At 52.6% G+C, this 16,046-nt stretch overlaps 1 protein-coding gene across 1 annotated transcript in view; it reads right to left on the bottom strand.

The window, feature by feature from the left end:
- The window catches only part of PTPRT (protein tyrosine phosphatase receptor type T), a 668,348-nt gene extending 652,567 nt beyond the window's left edge, over positions 1 to 15,781 (bottom strand). Inside the window, exon 1 of the mRNA XM_045832856.1 lies at positions 15,665 to 15,781. Coding sequence (XP_045688812.1) covers positions 15,665 to 15,689 — 25 coding nt within the window. The 5' untranslated portion in view covers positions 15,690 to 15,781. The remainder of the gene's footprint in view (positions 1 to 15,664) is intronic.
- Between the last annotated feature and the right edge of the window lie 265 nt (positions 15,782 to 16,046).

The raw sequence follows: 16,046 nt of genomic DNA, 5'->3' as shown, positions 1-16,046 counted from the left end.
ACCTCTTTTTCCAGATAAACTTTAAAATCATTTTGGGAGACTGATGACAAATGTCTATTGTACTTCACATTATGCATTTTAAATTGGAAAGCCTTAAAAATATCAAGTCTTCCCATCCAGGACGAAGATACATCCAGTTATTTTTTCCCCTCAGTTTTGCTTTATAGCTCCCTTCTAAAGGTCCTCCATACTGCCTCTTGCACTGATTCTTCAACCTTTTATATTTGTTGCCTTTATAAAATGAATCCTTTTAGATTATATTTCTAACTGGTTATTGCTAGGATTTAGAAGTTGTTGATTTTGTATATTCATTCCTCAACTAATCACCTTGAGGACTCTAATAATGGCTTCTAATAGTTTTTCACTCACTTCTCTTGGAGTTTTGGTAGATAACATTCTCTGCAAATAATAACTTTCTCACTTCCATTCCCACAATTATCCACCTAATTCTGTTACTACAAGTCCCTGAGTGAATGTCAAATAATCTCAGTGATCATGAGCACCCTCACATTTTTAGGCTATTGGATGGTGGTTTGGAGTGGAAGTGCTCTAGCACATGGAGAAAATAGCTTCCCGGGCCTTTTCCAGGACGACAGGTATTCTCTGTGCCAGTCCAGACGCATCCCCCACCCCGCCCTGTTCTCTGAGGGTCTGCCCTCTGCGGTCGGTGTCCCCCGGCCTCCCTCCGCCCCTGCCCTGGCTGAGGCTGACCAATGGCAGGCACCGGCAGAACACCAGCAGCTGGGAGGGATGCGGTCTGGCAGCGGCTGCGATCCTCAGGAGCGCGGCAGGCAGCCCCGCCACACCCTGCCCCACCGCCGCAACCCTCCAGCCCCAGGAGCGAGAACAGCTCCCCACTGTGGCCAGCACCTGGATGCTTTGGTGTCCACTGCGGATTCCCTTCCTCGCGATCCCACCTGTACTTCATCTAACGCTCCCTTCAAGCCCTCTGTCTGCCACGCGCTTCTCACCCAGAACTCCCGTAAGTTTTCCCAGATACCTTTCCAGCATCTCAAAATGATCACAATAGTTGTCTCCTCTGTGACATTTAAATACTCGTTCACTCATTTAAAAAAATGGAGCACCTACGTTGTGCTAGTTGCTGTGACAGGCAATGGGATTAGAGCAGGAAAATAAAAAAACAGACACGCTCTCTGCCTACTGTTCTCTTAGAAGAAACAGACACAGAAACAATTAAATAAAATACCTAAACATTGCAATTGTGACTAGAAAGGAGTGTTTTGACGAAGAAGGACGGACGGGTGTATTTAGATAGAAAGGTGAGAGAATATTTCTCACAGAAGATGACATTTATATTACAAAGAGCTGGGGAAGAGCCTTCTGGGGAAGGAGAATGGCTCGTGCAAAGGCCCTGAGGCACGGCAGAGCCTGCTATGGTTGAAAACGGACAGAAGGGCCAGCAGCAAGGGGGTGGTGGTGGGTGGAGGACGTGAGAAACTGGGGGCAGGGGCTCAATCAGTGATGCCCACCAGAAACACAGTGCGAGGCGTGAATTTGTGGTTTTGTGCTTTCTAGCAGCCATGTCTTCTAAGGTAAAAAGCAATAAATGAAATGTATTTGAAAGTATTAACCCAATTTATCTTTTCAACATTTTTTTTATTTTTAAAAGATTTTATTTATCTATTTTTAGAGAGGGAAGGGAGGGAGATACAGAGAGAAACATCAATGTGCAGTTGCCAGGGGTTATGGCCTGCAACCCAGGCATGTACCCTGGCTGGGAATCGAACCTGCAACACTTTGGTTTGCAGCCCACGCTCAACCCACTGAGCTACACCAGCCAGGGCTATCTTTTCAACATTTTAATAATGTAAACATTAATCAGATTTTATATGTATAACATATATAATAAGATTATATATGTATATACAGGGTCTGGCACAAGTAACACCCCTTTTTTATCACAAAATCGTAAGGATGTAATTCTGTGACATGACAATATCACACTCAAGCTCACCATGTAACATTTTAGGTGAAATGTTCAAATTAAAACCATAAATTATTACACCCATATTATTACCCTACCGATCACATTCAAACAAGTGTTAGTTCTGCTGGACCTTGCATATAACACATATAATAAGATTATATGTGTGTGTGTGTGTGTGTGTGTGTATGCATGTACACACACACTAAGTTTTTGAGATGTGCTGTGTATTTCATATTTAAAGCACATCTCCATGTGGACTGGCCACACTTCAAGTGCTGAACAGCCCTAGGAGGCTGGTGGCCACGGTGTGGACCAGCACCGGACGGCATCATACCCATTGGGCCTTAGTGACGGTGGAGATTGGCTGGGAGGGGCAGGGCAGATGAGATTCATTGTTACCGCCACCAGCACCATGCACGGCGCTCAGGAAGTGCGGAGCAAATGTTGGCTGGACAGGACGACAGAAGACCTACCTGCAGAACAGATGCCAGGGTCCACAGCACAGCGGCATCACTGAGATCACCCAGGTACCTGCTTTAGGAAACTGGGTCTCTTCTGGGTCCCCAGCCAAGAGAGGGAATTGGGGCCTGCCTGCTGGGTCTCCTACTGTGGGGACCATTCAAAGCCACCTCTCCCGTGCCTGGGGCACTTGGCCCAGCTGCTCCGTTGATTCGGAAAGATCACACGGCGCCACACGCCGGGGAGCAGGAGGAAGGCAAGCCATTAGCATTCATTGTACACAGCTTTACATTTGGAAAAGCACCTCGAAGGTGCCGATCTGCATCGCTTTGCTTCATTTTTCAACATTCACGAGTGTAATTGCGTTTATTTTTCTCGTCAAGGCTGCAGAACAAGTAATAATTTAGTACATTACAGCCTGTGTCGGCTGGGTTTACAGCCACAACACTTCTAATCTGCCCTCAGAGGGGCTGGGTGGGGAGGTAGAGGGGGCAGCCTTTTTCACTGAAAGCAACTCATTTCTTTGCACCGGAAGCCTCGTCAAGATCACAATACCAGGGGCAACAACTACCCCATGCGGAGGCAGTCACAGAGCCCCTGGCATGTTCACCTCTACCACCTAAACTGCTTCTTACAGTAACAGGGTGAGGCAGACGTGCACCCCCATTCCTGAGGCAGGGGAGAGTCAGGAAGGAGGAAGATAAAGGACGTCGATACAGGACGGAGACCCTGTTCTAAGACCAGTTGTTCCCACTCTATGGAAAAGTGCTGAATCACAGTGACTCCTGAATGCACCTGCTTCATCATAACAGCATTAGAATAAATTAACACTGTGGGACCCCCTTCTCTGGTGGCCAATCAAGGAAAATCATCGGAGACCACGTGTGCAGTAGCTTTAAAGTAATAGAACCACTAGTATGTGTGCAATGAAAGCCCGCCAGCACTAGCCAGGAAATATCTGCCCTATAAGAATAGAACCCCTCCAGCCCCCGAGGTCAATCTCTGCTCAGAGTTGGCCTGCTCCCATGTCCTGGGGAGTGTGCTATCGTGTCATAAATCTGCTCGCTCTCTCTTTCTGCTATAAACTCTGTGCGTTTGCTTTAATTCTTTGTCCGCAATCACGAAGAACCTGGTTACCTGTGCCCATCTGTGACATTCCCACTTCCCAGAAGAAGAGACTGAGGTTCAAAGAGGCCCTCAGTCATACAAGGTGACAGAGTGGTGAACCTCAGAGCCAGGGCTCACACATGGGTACGTGTGACAGGAAACCCGGCGCTCCGCCCACAGTGCCACACGGCAGTGCTCAGGCCCCGGTGCCACGGGAGACCCTGCCACAGTGTTGTCAGAAGAGCAGCGGGCATGGTCTTAAGAGTCTTGAAATCCAAAGGGCTTGCAGCAGCCGGGACTCCAGAGGCGACCTACTTCCCTGAGTCGACACCACACACCCATGCTGACTTTCAGGGTTCGCACCCTTGCTGAGGGGTACACCCAAGCACAGTCAGTTCTGTTTGTGATCACCCGGAAATGAGAGCGGGGAGGCACGGTCTAGCCCTGTGTTTGGGGGTGGCTCTCCACAATGTTTACTTCCCCTTGAAAACAGAAGCCACGCCCCCAAGGATGTCAGACGGTAGGTCCCAAACACTCCTGAGTTAAGGAGCGACTTTAAGACTGGTGGACAGGACCTGGCCCTACACGCGCGTTCGCAGATGTGTTAAACTCGTGTCCTAAGGAAGATGAAAGCAGTGCACGTGTCAGTGGTGGTGCCAACACCCTCGCCCCCCTCCCACCCCCACCCCTAACCATAACATGTTGGCTGCAGACAGAGTGGCACAAAGAGCGGGTTTTGCCCTAGAGGATCTGAGTGGGGTACGTGAGACCCATGTAAACCTCAGATCTGAGTCACAGATGCCTGGCTGCAGTGTGGCCTCCCTGGGGGCCGGGCCCACCTCTCCAGCTTCCACCACAGCGGAGAGGGGGCTCAGGGTCACTGCACAATCTGAAGAGTCGGGAGCAGAAGCGGATTCAGGAAGTCCCTCCAGCCATGGGGCCAAGGTGCTCCAGTCTGCAGCAGACGCCTCCTATCACCCCTGCTCCTGTCCCCTCCCTGAAGAGTCAGGACTCCTTCCCAAATCCTGACACTGGTAAGTGGCGCCCTTCGTGCGGGCTCTCTTGCCCTAGGCGAGTGCTAAAGTGGTCAGGACTGACCACTTAGGTCCCTGTGGCTGAGCTTTCTCAAGCATGTTGAAACAAGGGACTTCCAAGAGCCACAGAGGGCTTCAAAAAAGGCCAGTTGGGGGGGGATGACCAGTGTCACTGTCATACCATCTTGTCACCTCGACACACACCCACCCACACACATGAGAGAGAGAGAGAGAGAGAGAGAGAGAGACTGAGAATTAGTTCAGGCCTGACAATTCCTTGGGTTTTCCCTCAGCAGAGACAGGTCAACTCAGCATCCCCACGGTGAGTCCCTGCTGAGACAGGACAGTAAGGAGACACATGGGCGGAGAGGACCCACCATGCGCCCACGTGCCCCCATGACAAGCATTTTTTCCTATGTTCTCATACGTCACCTCGTGCGATCTCCACATACTCCAATCGTATACCTTCATTTTACAGGTTACAGAAGACCCTGCACCATGGAGAGATTATGTAGCTCTGCTGAAGGCCCTCCATGTACACCCCTCTGGCTGAAGTGTCCCTGAACTTGGCACATGTAGCCTCTCCTAAACTCAACCACACGGAGAATCAAAGAGAGATTATTGAAGTTTCACTTCAAAGGCAGGAAAGTGATCTTTTAATTTGAGAAAATCACCTTCCCACGATCGCTTTCCACATTACAAAGTCTAAACACTCAGCTCCTCCACTTACCACCTAATATTCTGGGCCTCAGTTTCTGCATCTGTAAACCAGGGGTCATAACAGTACCCAGAGCTGTCGAGGTATTAAACAAGTTAAAAACACGTAAGGCCCCTAGAGCACTATCTCTTGAGTAGTGCACGCGTGTTAGGTCAAAAAACAGCGGTTTGCTGTCCATTGCTGTATGTGATAGAGACTTGTATTCAAAATCGTCATCCGCCCCACTGACGTCTGGGACTGCCACGGACTTAAACCACCTTTACTTCCAATTACACTACTTGGACATAACAGTTTTTGGCTCTGGGTTGGTGCCACAGAAGACTGACCCCCCAGGCACACATCCGTGTGAGCAGTAGAACAAACGTGTTTCCCCACACGTCTGACACACGCACACTCCACTCGGACTGCGGAGAACCTTTCGCTGCTGTCCAAACCACCTTAATCGCTCATCGTAGTTTGTACACATCCTCCAGACTAATACTCAACTTACCTTCGGTTCCTTGCCTTTTACTTCCCATCAATTCTGTTACCGCCCTAAACATCCCAAAATGGCATTGACCGGGGTCGTTGCGGGCTAATGCAGTTTCATCAGTTAACTCTGTATCCAAAGTATACAAGAGACACCCCCCCCGCCCCACTATATGAGACGTTTTGCAAGATTTCCGAGAGCCATTTGGAGAAAAAACATCCTGCTTTTTACTTGGGCTAATAGGGTACAGTTTTTGATTTTCATCGTTTCTTCTCCCACTGTTGTCTGCCGGGTGTTGGTTAAATAAGCCGCGGTGCACCATCCAGTGGAGCAGCGTGCGGCCGGGGAGGGGGACACCGGATCCACACGCGGGGTGTGGAGAGAGACCAGCGACGCAAGTCTGGGCGCTGCGAGCCCAGTCCTCACCTGAGTTCTCGGGAGGCGCTAGAGAGCAGTGGTCGCGAGCACGGACTCTGGACCCCCGCTGCCTGCCGGCGAATCCTGGCCCCTCACAGGCCAGCTCGGACCTTGGGCGAGCCAGTCAAGCTTTCTGTGCCTCCATTTCCCCAATTTGTAAAATGCAGGGAATGATACATCAGAGTACTTTTGTGAGGACTAAATAAGTTAAGGTGTTTAAAGTGCTTAGAAGAGTACCTGCTACGTAATAAGCACCATATAAATATCGCTTCCTTACGATTATTGCTACTATTATCACAGGCCTATATTCCTTCTTTGTTTCCCCCTCTCCCTCCCCCTTCTCCTCTCCCCTCTGCCCTGTTCCCCCTCCCCACCTGCCCCCTCCACCACTCTTTCCCCTTCCCCTTCCCTGTCTTCTGTGTCCTCTCTCTCTCGATATTCATCAGTCTGCTAATAGTAATCTTTGAGGAAACTGAGACGGGGCAGGAGAAAGTTAACCTACAGGTACTAACTCAGCATTTCCTCAAGAATAAATATATAATATTTTATCATTAAAAGGAGAAGAAAAAAATGTATTGACTCAACAGTGGTTCAATGAAAACCTCAGAGCTTACAGCTTTAAGCCAATCAATAATAATATCAGTCCTGATTAAGGGTGCTTAAAGTCCCATATGTCCAGAACAGTTTAACGTAAGCATTACATTGCAGAAACAGAAGGTCGGATTTTGGATACAACACGTTTTTCTAATGGGGAGCCTCTCACACGGGTCAGAAGCAAATCTATACTTGTGAAAGTGTGCCAGGTCGCAGAGAAAAGGCGGGACAATCCCCAGCGTCCCTTTGTTTGCCCCAAGGATCAACCACGGAGCAGAGGAGCCCTGACCAGCCAGGCCCTGGGACCCCACGGCCCCACCTGACCGCAGCGCCATCGAGCTCAGAGGGGGTGCTGGACAGATGGAAGCCACAGGTGCCCCAGGTAGAGCGAAAATGACAAAGAAATCAGCAGCCTCTCCAGGGTTCTCTCCACAATTTGTTGACCTCACTTTCTTCTTGATTTTCCTAAGGGGAATAACCCTAATGATCACTTAGTCCCTATATATGACCCACCTGCCCTGTTCTAAGGCCTACGTAGGGCACAGGGAATTCAGCAGTGAGGGGCCCAGGCCCTGGAATAGCCCCCGGCGCCAGCGGGGAATCAAAGAAAACATGTTGTAAGAACCTCAGCCACAGAAGCACAGAGCAAAGGCAAGTGCCACGGGAAGGGCTGGGGAGGAGGTGGGTCCAGGCAGGGTGTTGACATGAGAGAAAGGGGACAGGAGGCGCCTTCTAGCCAGAGAGGCCGGCAAGTGCAAAGCATGACAGCGTGACCTGTAGGGTTTGTGGGTAAAAACAAGAGAAATCAACCATGATTGTCTTTGTCAAAAATAGGAATGTTCCGGATGAAGATTGGGAGGCTCATCATGAGCCGAAAGCCGGAGGATCAGGCTTCAAAACAAAGCAGAAGCTAAGGCACGTGTGGAAACCAAGAAGCGGACAGCAACCTCTGGGAGCACAACGTCCCACGGCCCAGACACTGCCCCTCCACCACGCACCCCACTGCACTGGCCGCTGGCTGCTGGCTCATCCTTTCTAGACCAGAAATCCCGGGCAGGAGGGTCCAGCTGGCTTCCTCCAGGCCACATGTGCAGTCACACCCAGACTGTCATGTGTGGCGAATCTCTGGCCCCTTAGCCTTCCACTGGGCTCCACACTCCACCAATAAATGTCAGACACAATGGGAGGTTCCCAAAACCAGGCAGCAGGGTTGAAGGCTGGGGTCCCAAAACAAAAGCACAAGGGCCTCTCTCACTGATTACGGGGAAGGGGAAGGGGCCAGGGCAGAAGAGGGGGCTGAGGCTGGGGACAGATCATGAGAAAGTCCAACTACTAACAAGGGGGATTCATTTAACACACATTCACTGCTACTTTCTAAGTCCCGGGCACCGAGGGCTACTACGCATACGAATAAACTGGTGCCTCTGCCCACAAGAGAGACAAAAGCTAGTTCCGTACAGACTATGAAGAGGCTGGTATTCATCCAGCAAGCACCAGAAAGCCCGTTCTGCTTTTTATACCTGATGTCCACCTTGACTGGTCAGTGCATGGACCACTCTGGCTGGTCACTGTTTCGAACACAATTCCTGCTACCCCCCAGCAGGTCTCCATCCATTGTGCAAAGAGCTACAACGCAGCGCACTCGGGACCATCACCGGGTCCTGACTTGTGCTGAGAATTCAGAGCATTTTCCTAATACCAACTCATGGGGGAATTTCCAGGATTCCATGTTGGGCACGTGGGTAACATTCTTCCTCCAGATCTCAAAAGAGACGGCATCTCTGAGCTCCCAGGACGGTGGCCCATTAGACGAAACGTGAAGGAAGATGCCGGACCCAATTCTGGGTTAAAGCGAACACATGGGAAACGCCAGTTCTCTTAAAAGCAAGCAAAGGCTCCGATACTCACAGCGCTCTGCTGTGAGTTCTACCGTAGAGGAGGTGGTGCAGCCGGGGTGCTGACGCATGATGCAGCCAGCAATAGTTCCCCAGCGCTGCCGTAACAGACTACCACCAGCTGGGTGGCTTAAGGCACCAGAAACGTGATCTTTCACAGTTCTGGAGTCTAGGAGTCTAAAATCTGGGGGTTGGCAGGGACACGTTCCTTCCAAAGGCTCTGGCAAGAATCTTTCCTTCCACCTTCTGGCTCCTGATGTCTGTTGGCAATCCTGGGCGTTCTTCATTTAGAGATGCATCGCTCCAATGTCTGCCCGTGTGTGCACGTGACCTACCTGCGTGTCTGCGCCTCTCCTCCTTCACCAGTCACACTGAGAGAGGGCCCAGTGTGACCGGCGTGACCTCACCACGACTTCATTACATCTGTAAGTAATTATTCCCAAATAATTTCACACTCATTGGTGCCTGGGTTAAGACTTCAACTTATCTCCTTGGGGAACACAATGCCACCCATAACAGACCCCGCACTATAAATATCAGCAGTTAGAGTGAAGCAGGAACACACCGCCAAGGGCGCCGTGGCGGGAAGGAAAAGCCCGGGACTCTCCTGAGACTGTGTCTGCTCCCACGGCAGGCTGGTGGGCCGAAACACTCCCCGTGTGTCTGTGCTCCCTGGACTCTTCCCAACACCTGCCCCTCCCAATCAGGTAACTGGCTAAGATGCTATTTCTCTGCTCCAGAAATTTTTGCTGGAGACAAGAAGCTGCCTGGTGTTTTCTAAGTTTAAACTCACGGACGAGATAATGCTACGGGGCCCACAGAGGCTGGGCCAAGGCAGGTGTGTCTTTAAAGGCTGAGAACGCGAGTGGAGAAGACCCCCCACCCTGGGAAGGGGGAGAGATGGATCGGATGGCCCCACGCCGCTGGCGGCAGGACTTGAGGAGGGGACAGGAGCCAGCAGGGCTGCTGCGTGATGCACCTGGGCTGGCTGGGCCTGGGACGAGGGCTCCAAGCCTGGGGAAGAGGCAGCAGAATTGTGAGACCCAAAGGAACCACAGGAAGTGCGACGGTGAGCTTCCCGGAGGAAACCGCAGTGGCCTGTGTAAGTGCCCAGAACATTGGTAGCCCCCTCGAGAAAGGGGGAGCATAATGACTGAAAAGATCTAACTCCGTGGAGGTTCAGGGTCAGGTTCAAGTTGATATAAACGCAGTATTTCTTGTGCACCTGGTTTTCAACCTGAGATTCAATCCAAATTCACTCCAACACTTAAAATAACATCCTACAAGCATTAGAAGGAAATAGAAGGAAACCTCCAAGCTGCATCACCTCTAACTTCAGCCCTTACAGCACTTGCACCTCCGTCTGGCCCCCCAGAGACCCTCCCGTGGGGCCCCGGGCCGTTCCTCAGGACGAAGCTGCGGAAACCCTGCCAAGGCCAGGAGGGCAGAGCTGGGAACCCGTGGTAGCTGCAGGCAGCTCCGTTGAAAAGAGAGCGGCCAGGAGAGAAGCTCCAGGGTGCAAGAGTCCCCACCCCTCTGCGACAGCCCCAGCAAAGACGAGGCGTCGGGAGGACTAGGTCCAAGGCCTGGAGTGCTAGCCTGGGACTTTCCCTGCAGAACACGGCCATGGTGTGTGCGGAACACTGAACCAGCAGAGCCGAGGTAGTGGGGGTGCTCGAACCCTTGGGGTGGCACGCATCCTGGGGATGAGAAGTCTCTCTGTGCCCCTCAGGGATCCTCAGCAGAACCCCTGCTGGACGGTTCACCTGGGCAAAGCAGCGCCTGGTGGCAGGTGAGCTTGCAGGAGGGGGCAAGGTTCTAAGTCAGACTTAGGCTTCACGAGCCAGAAGGGAAGGAAGGGGGCCCAGCACTGATTAAACCCTGTTATGGGCGGACACTGGACGCCCACACAGGCAACGTCCCATTTAACTCTCATGCTGGTTCCCATGGTAAAGGTGAGGAAACTGAGGCGGAGGGATTCAAGCTCCAGAGTCGCTGTGCTAGAGCAGAGAACTGGAATAAGCTTGCCTGTAAACGTGTCTACGACGAGGACTTTGAAAGCCAAGAACAAGGGGCTGTGAGTGAGACAATGAGGAAGTCTTTCTTTAAATAGACCAATGAGGGACGATCTCCTTGAGAGGGAGTCATTCATTGGAGCTGAGACCTCAAGAAATCCGTCAAGTCACTAAGCAAACAAAGAGAACAGGAGCAGACCCACAGAAATGGAGATCACATGGAGGGTTAGCAACAGGGGAGTGGGGGGAGGAGAGAGGGGAAAAGGTATAGGGAATAAGTAGCATAGATGGTAGGCAGAAAATAGACAGGGGGAGGGCAAGAATAGTATAGGAAATGTAGAAGCTAAGGAACTTATGACACATGGACATGAACTAAAGGGAGGGAAAGTAGGTGAGAGGGGTGGGCAGGGGGGAGGGGAGTGAAGGGGGAAAATGGGACAACTGTAATAGCGTAATGAATAAAATATATTTTTAAAAAAGAAAAAAAAAAGAGTGGAGAAGAATCCCAACGAGAAGGCACAGCCTGTGCAAAGGGCCCGAGCCGGGAAAGAGTCTGACATGCCCGAGGAACTGAAAAATAACCAGCGTGTCTGCAGCATTTTGAGAGAGAAGAAAAGGGGCTCAGTGAAGATACTGGGTCTCACAGGACCATGCAGGCCACAGCACGGAGTTTGGGTTTCATCCCAGGTGCCCAGGGAAGCCACCAGAGACCAGAGGGGTAAACGCCAAAATGACTTGGTCTGGTGTACCCAGAGCTTAACACAGAGCCCGGCACACACAAGAGGGGCAGTAGAAGGTCCCGGAGCACGTGAACAAATAGACTCCAACTCGGCTTCCAAACGGAGGGAGACTCCTAGCTTTGCGGAAGGAGAAGTAAGACTTCAGCCTTTGCCCAGAAGAACAAACAATTCCGCCTCATCCAAATTCACTGTCATGCCTCTCTGCCCAAGAGGCACGCAGAGCCGCCGAAACCCACGGGCGCGTCGTGACAATAACTTCAGTGATCATTATCAAATGCCTCTATTTGGAAAAGCTCAGAAGACTGCATTCGCACAATCCAATTTTTATGAAATGACGCTCCGCTGTAATGAGGGGATGAGGAAATTAAGACCAGAAGCCACGGCTGTCCCACGGGGGGTCGGGGGTGGGGGGGCGGGCACGGCGAAGAGAGCAACGTCACCCTGCGTCCCGGAACCTCGGTTTTCCGATCCGTAAAACAGAAGGACAGTGGACAAGGCTGAAATGTGTGGTCGGTTAATAAAGAGCTAAAGGCATTGAATGCCATTTGTCATTCATTCCTTCATTTGAAAAAATGTGATAAAGATGGCTTGCCCGCCTAGATGCATCCACCCAACAAAAATGTTACATAGCACATACACCTGCTGAGTGTGACACATTGCATTAAGGAAGGCAGATGAAGCTGGGAACGAGACCCTCAGGGTCCCGGTCACACGGGACTGTTCGTCGGGGGGAAGACACATGCTGAGCAAGGACCACCGGTGGCGGTACATACTGCCGAGGAACAGCGCCGGTGCATGATGGGAGACAAGTGCAGAGGGCCGCCCACAGCCGGGCATCTGGGGAGAACTGCCGTGCGGAAGTGACGTTTATGCTGAGGCGTGCGGGGAAGTATAGGAGAACGGGGTGGGGGAAAGGCTCCATGAAAAGTGCTGATCTCATGTGAGTTTCTGAGGCAGCAAAGGGCACGGAACATTCTGGAAACTGACAGAAGTCAGGGTGACGTGAGCACGGTGTGAGTAGGACGTGGCCTGGCTGGAGGCACGGGCAGGAGGAGCCACGTGGGGTCTTGGAGGCCACAGCGGAGCTTGGATTTCTTTCTCGGGGCCACAGGGATCCTCAGAAAGATTCTAGGCAGAGCAAGGTGGGGCAATAAGTGAAAGAGGTAACGGGAATAGATCCATATTCTAGAACAATCTCTTTGGCTTCCATGTGGAGAGAGGATAAAAGTTGAAAGAGGAAGCCAAGAAGCCCGTTGGAAAACCTTCCAGTTACCCAGGCACGAGCTGACGGTGACGTGCGCCAGGCCAGGGCTGGCGGAGAGGCAGAGAGGTGCTCGGGAGGCACGGTGGTGGCAGAACCAAATGACTGACGGGCAGAGAGGGCAAAGGGAGGGAAGAGAGGGGTGTGACCCCTGGGTTTCCAAATCGGCACCGGAGTGGACAAAGTGGCCTTTCCTGAGACAAGGGACTAGAGAATGAATAGACAGGGAGGGGGAATGGGGGAATCAGGAGTCTGCTTTGGAGATGCAGAGTGTGGAGAGCCTACGAGAGCCTATGGGGCTTCAGGTGGGCTCACCAGGAGTAGACGGAGCATGTAAACATGTAAACACACACTCTCTCTCTCTCTCTCTCTCTCTCCCCCTCCCTCCCCACCCCCACTCCAGACCTGGATTTATCAGCCAGCATCAAAGACAGCCACGCAGAGCAAAGCAGAGGTGATATATTCCAGCACAGATTCTCTGGATTCTCGGGGTCCCTAATGGGCTGAGCGATTCCGTCATTTAAAAACCAAGACACTTGGAGAGTACGAAGTATAATGGGGCAATGGGCACAGAGGTTGTCCCGTGGTCACCTTACTAATGAGCACATGTCTTTGCTGGTGACTCTGCTCATGCAAAGAAAGACCCTACCAGATCGAAAAGCTCAGTTTTGCATCAGAGCACATCTTTATTATATCTGTGGCTCATGTCCACACTCAGAAGAAACTTCTCCAAATGCCCAATGCCCTTAATGGGAACTGTACAGAGCTGTGCAGTAGCTTCTTGCTTTGGAGCCAAACTTAAGGGTCAATGAGGTAACAAGGAGCATGACCCACCCCCTCCCCAGACATCCACCTGAGCATCTTGCCTGTCCTTATCTTAGTGACATCTGGAGAATTCCTCTCCCCAGGATCAGCTGGGAAGACAGGGCACAGTGGGTCGTGTATGTCCAGAGGTCAAAAGAGATGTCTGGTGGCACCTGAGGCCACAGGTATGGCTGTCACCCATGGTGTGATGGTTGACTTCGTGATGCCTAAACAGCTGGTAGAACCTTATTTCTGGGTGTGCTTGTGGGAGGGTTTCCACAAGAGATTAGCATTGAACAGGCGAACTCAGTAAAGCAGGCAGCCCTCCCCAGGGTGCGCAGGCATCCCCCAGTCCCCAGGGGCCCACATAGAACAGAAAGGCCGAGGAAGGGTGAACTTGCTCTTCCTCTGCTTGAGCCAAGACGTCCATTGTCTTCTGCCTCGGACACTGCTGCTTCTGGTTCTCGGGCTCTCACACTCAGATGAGTGCTTGCACCATCCACCCCCACCCCCGCCCCCCACCCGGTTCCCTGGCCTTCAGACTGAACGCCACCACCAGCTCGCCTGACCCTCCTGCTTGCAGAGGCCAGGTCACGGGACTTCTCCCAGGGCAACTCCGTAAGCGTGTGAGCCACTTCCTATAACAAATCTCCTCCACTGTGTATCTCTCCCTGTAGCTTGTCGGTCCCATTTCTCTGCAGACACGTGCAAAGAGTACAGAAGGAGCCTGCAGAACTCCAACGTTTAATGGCCAGAGTGAGGTGACCAAGGAGCCTAAGAGCGAGCACCAGGAGGGTTGGGGAAAAGCCAAGTCAGGATGAGGGTCAGGAGAGCCCGTGGTCAGGGAGGAACCACAGGGGATCGATTGCCCTGACGACTGTCCCAGGGATCCCATTTTACAAAGAGATGAGCTTCATGTTCTCAGAGTTAGGATTCTCCCTGTCTAACGGCATCAACTCACCCTGGCCTACCCTACCCTGCATGTGTTCTCCCCGAGCACACCTCCTCTGGGTGCACCCCCCCTCGAGCACACCTCCTCCGGGTGCACCCCCCCCAAGCACACCTCCTCTGAGTGCACCCCCCTCGAGCACACCTCCTCCGGGTGCACCCCCCCCCTCAAGCACACCTCCTCGGGGTGCACCTCCCCCTGAGCACACCTCCTCCGGGTGCACCCCCCTCAAGCACACCTCCTCGGGGTGCACCTCCCCCTGAGCACACCTCCTCCGGGTGCACCCCCCCTCAAGCACACCTCCTCGGGGTGCACCTCCCCCTGAGCACACCTCCTCCAGGTGCACCCCCCTCAAGCACACCTCCTCCAGGTGCACCCCCCTCGAGCACACCTCCTCCGGGTGCACCCCCCCTTGAGCACACCTCTCCGGGTGCACCCCCCTCAAGCACACCTCCTCCAGGTGCACCCCCCCCGCCAGGTGCACCCCCCCCTCAAGCACACCTCCTCGGGGTGCACCTCCCCCTGAGCACACCTCCTCCAGGTGCACCCCCCCTCAAGCACACCTCCTCCAGGTGCACCCCCCTCGAGCACACCTCCTCCGGGTGCACCCCCCCTTGAGCACACCTCTCCGGGTGCACCCCCCTCAAGCACACCTCCTCCAGGTGCACCCCCCTCCAGGTGCACCCCCCCTCAAGCACACCTCCTCGGGGTGCACCTCCCCCTGAGCACACCTCCTCCAGGTGCACCCCCCCTCAAGCACACCTCCTCCGGGTGCACCCCCCTCGAACACACCTCATCGGCCTGCCTCCTGCAGGACGCACAAGGACACACATCACAGCTGCAGCCCCATGGGTTTAGGGTAAGCCTGGTGTCCAGGATGCCTGGACATTAACTTTATAAGTAACCTTCTTGCTGTGCAAGTTTCCCTACATATGTACAGGCCTGCAAAGAAAAACATGACCTCAAATTCTTCAGAAGCTCCTTCTTCCCCAGAAATCCCACTATTATCCGGCTCCCAAGCAAAACCCAGTGATGCCCTACTTGGAGCTAACGCCTAGAATCTCAAAGCTAAATGAAATCCTCAAGGTTCCTGAATCCAGGCAACATTCTTACCGCATTCTTAAGAATTTACCCAGCCTTCTTTGCAGGCCTCTGGGGATGGGGAACTTACTACCCACAAAGTTACGCACTGCCCTCTCAGACATCACGTAAGATAGCATCCCACCACCACTCCGGACACAGCGGGTCACCCACCTGTGGGCACGGCTGGGTCCAGCATGGGCTTCTCCCACGTGTTGATCTGCTCCCAGGTGAACCCATTGGTCCCCAGGGCCACGCTGTAACCGCAGTTGCTGTAGTGCTCATCGAAGGAACAGCCGCCTGCGAACGACAGAGATGCGGGTAAGTACATCCTCGTGTCTGCGACGTGGTTCGTTACCCCTGTCTCATCGGCTCCTCATTCACAGCTTTGAATCTTAAACTCGGGAGAAGATTCAAATAAAAAAAAAACAAAAACGGCAAGCAAATTGGATTTTTATATGTGTTTTGGTGCTCTCAGGAAAGGCGCCGGCAGCTGCTGGTCCCCCCTATTTTAAACAGTTAATAAGGCTAGTTCCATCTATTTCCATCTTCCTTC

Source organism: Phyllostomus hastatus, unplaced genomic scaffold (genome assembly GCF_019186645.2).
Source record: "Phyllostomus hastatus isolate PE091 unplaced genomic scaffold, TTU_PhHast_1.1 phas_contig_17, whole genome shotgun sequence".
In the NCBI taxonomy this organism is placed as follows: domain Eukaryota; kingdom Metazoa; phylum Chordata; class Mammalia; order Chiroptera; family Phyllostomidae; genus Phyllostomus; species Phyllostomus hastatus.
Note: the sequence above shows the minus strand (reverse complement) of the source record. Positions and strands in the feature narration are given on the sequence as shown.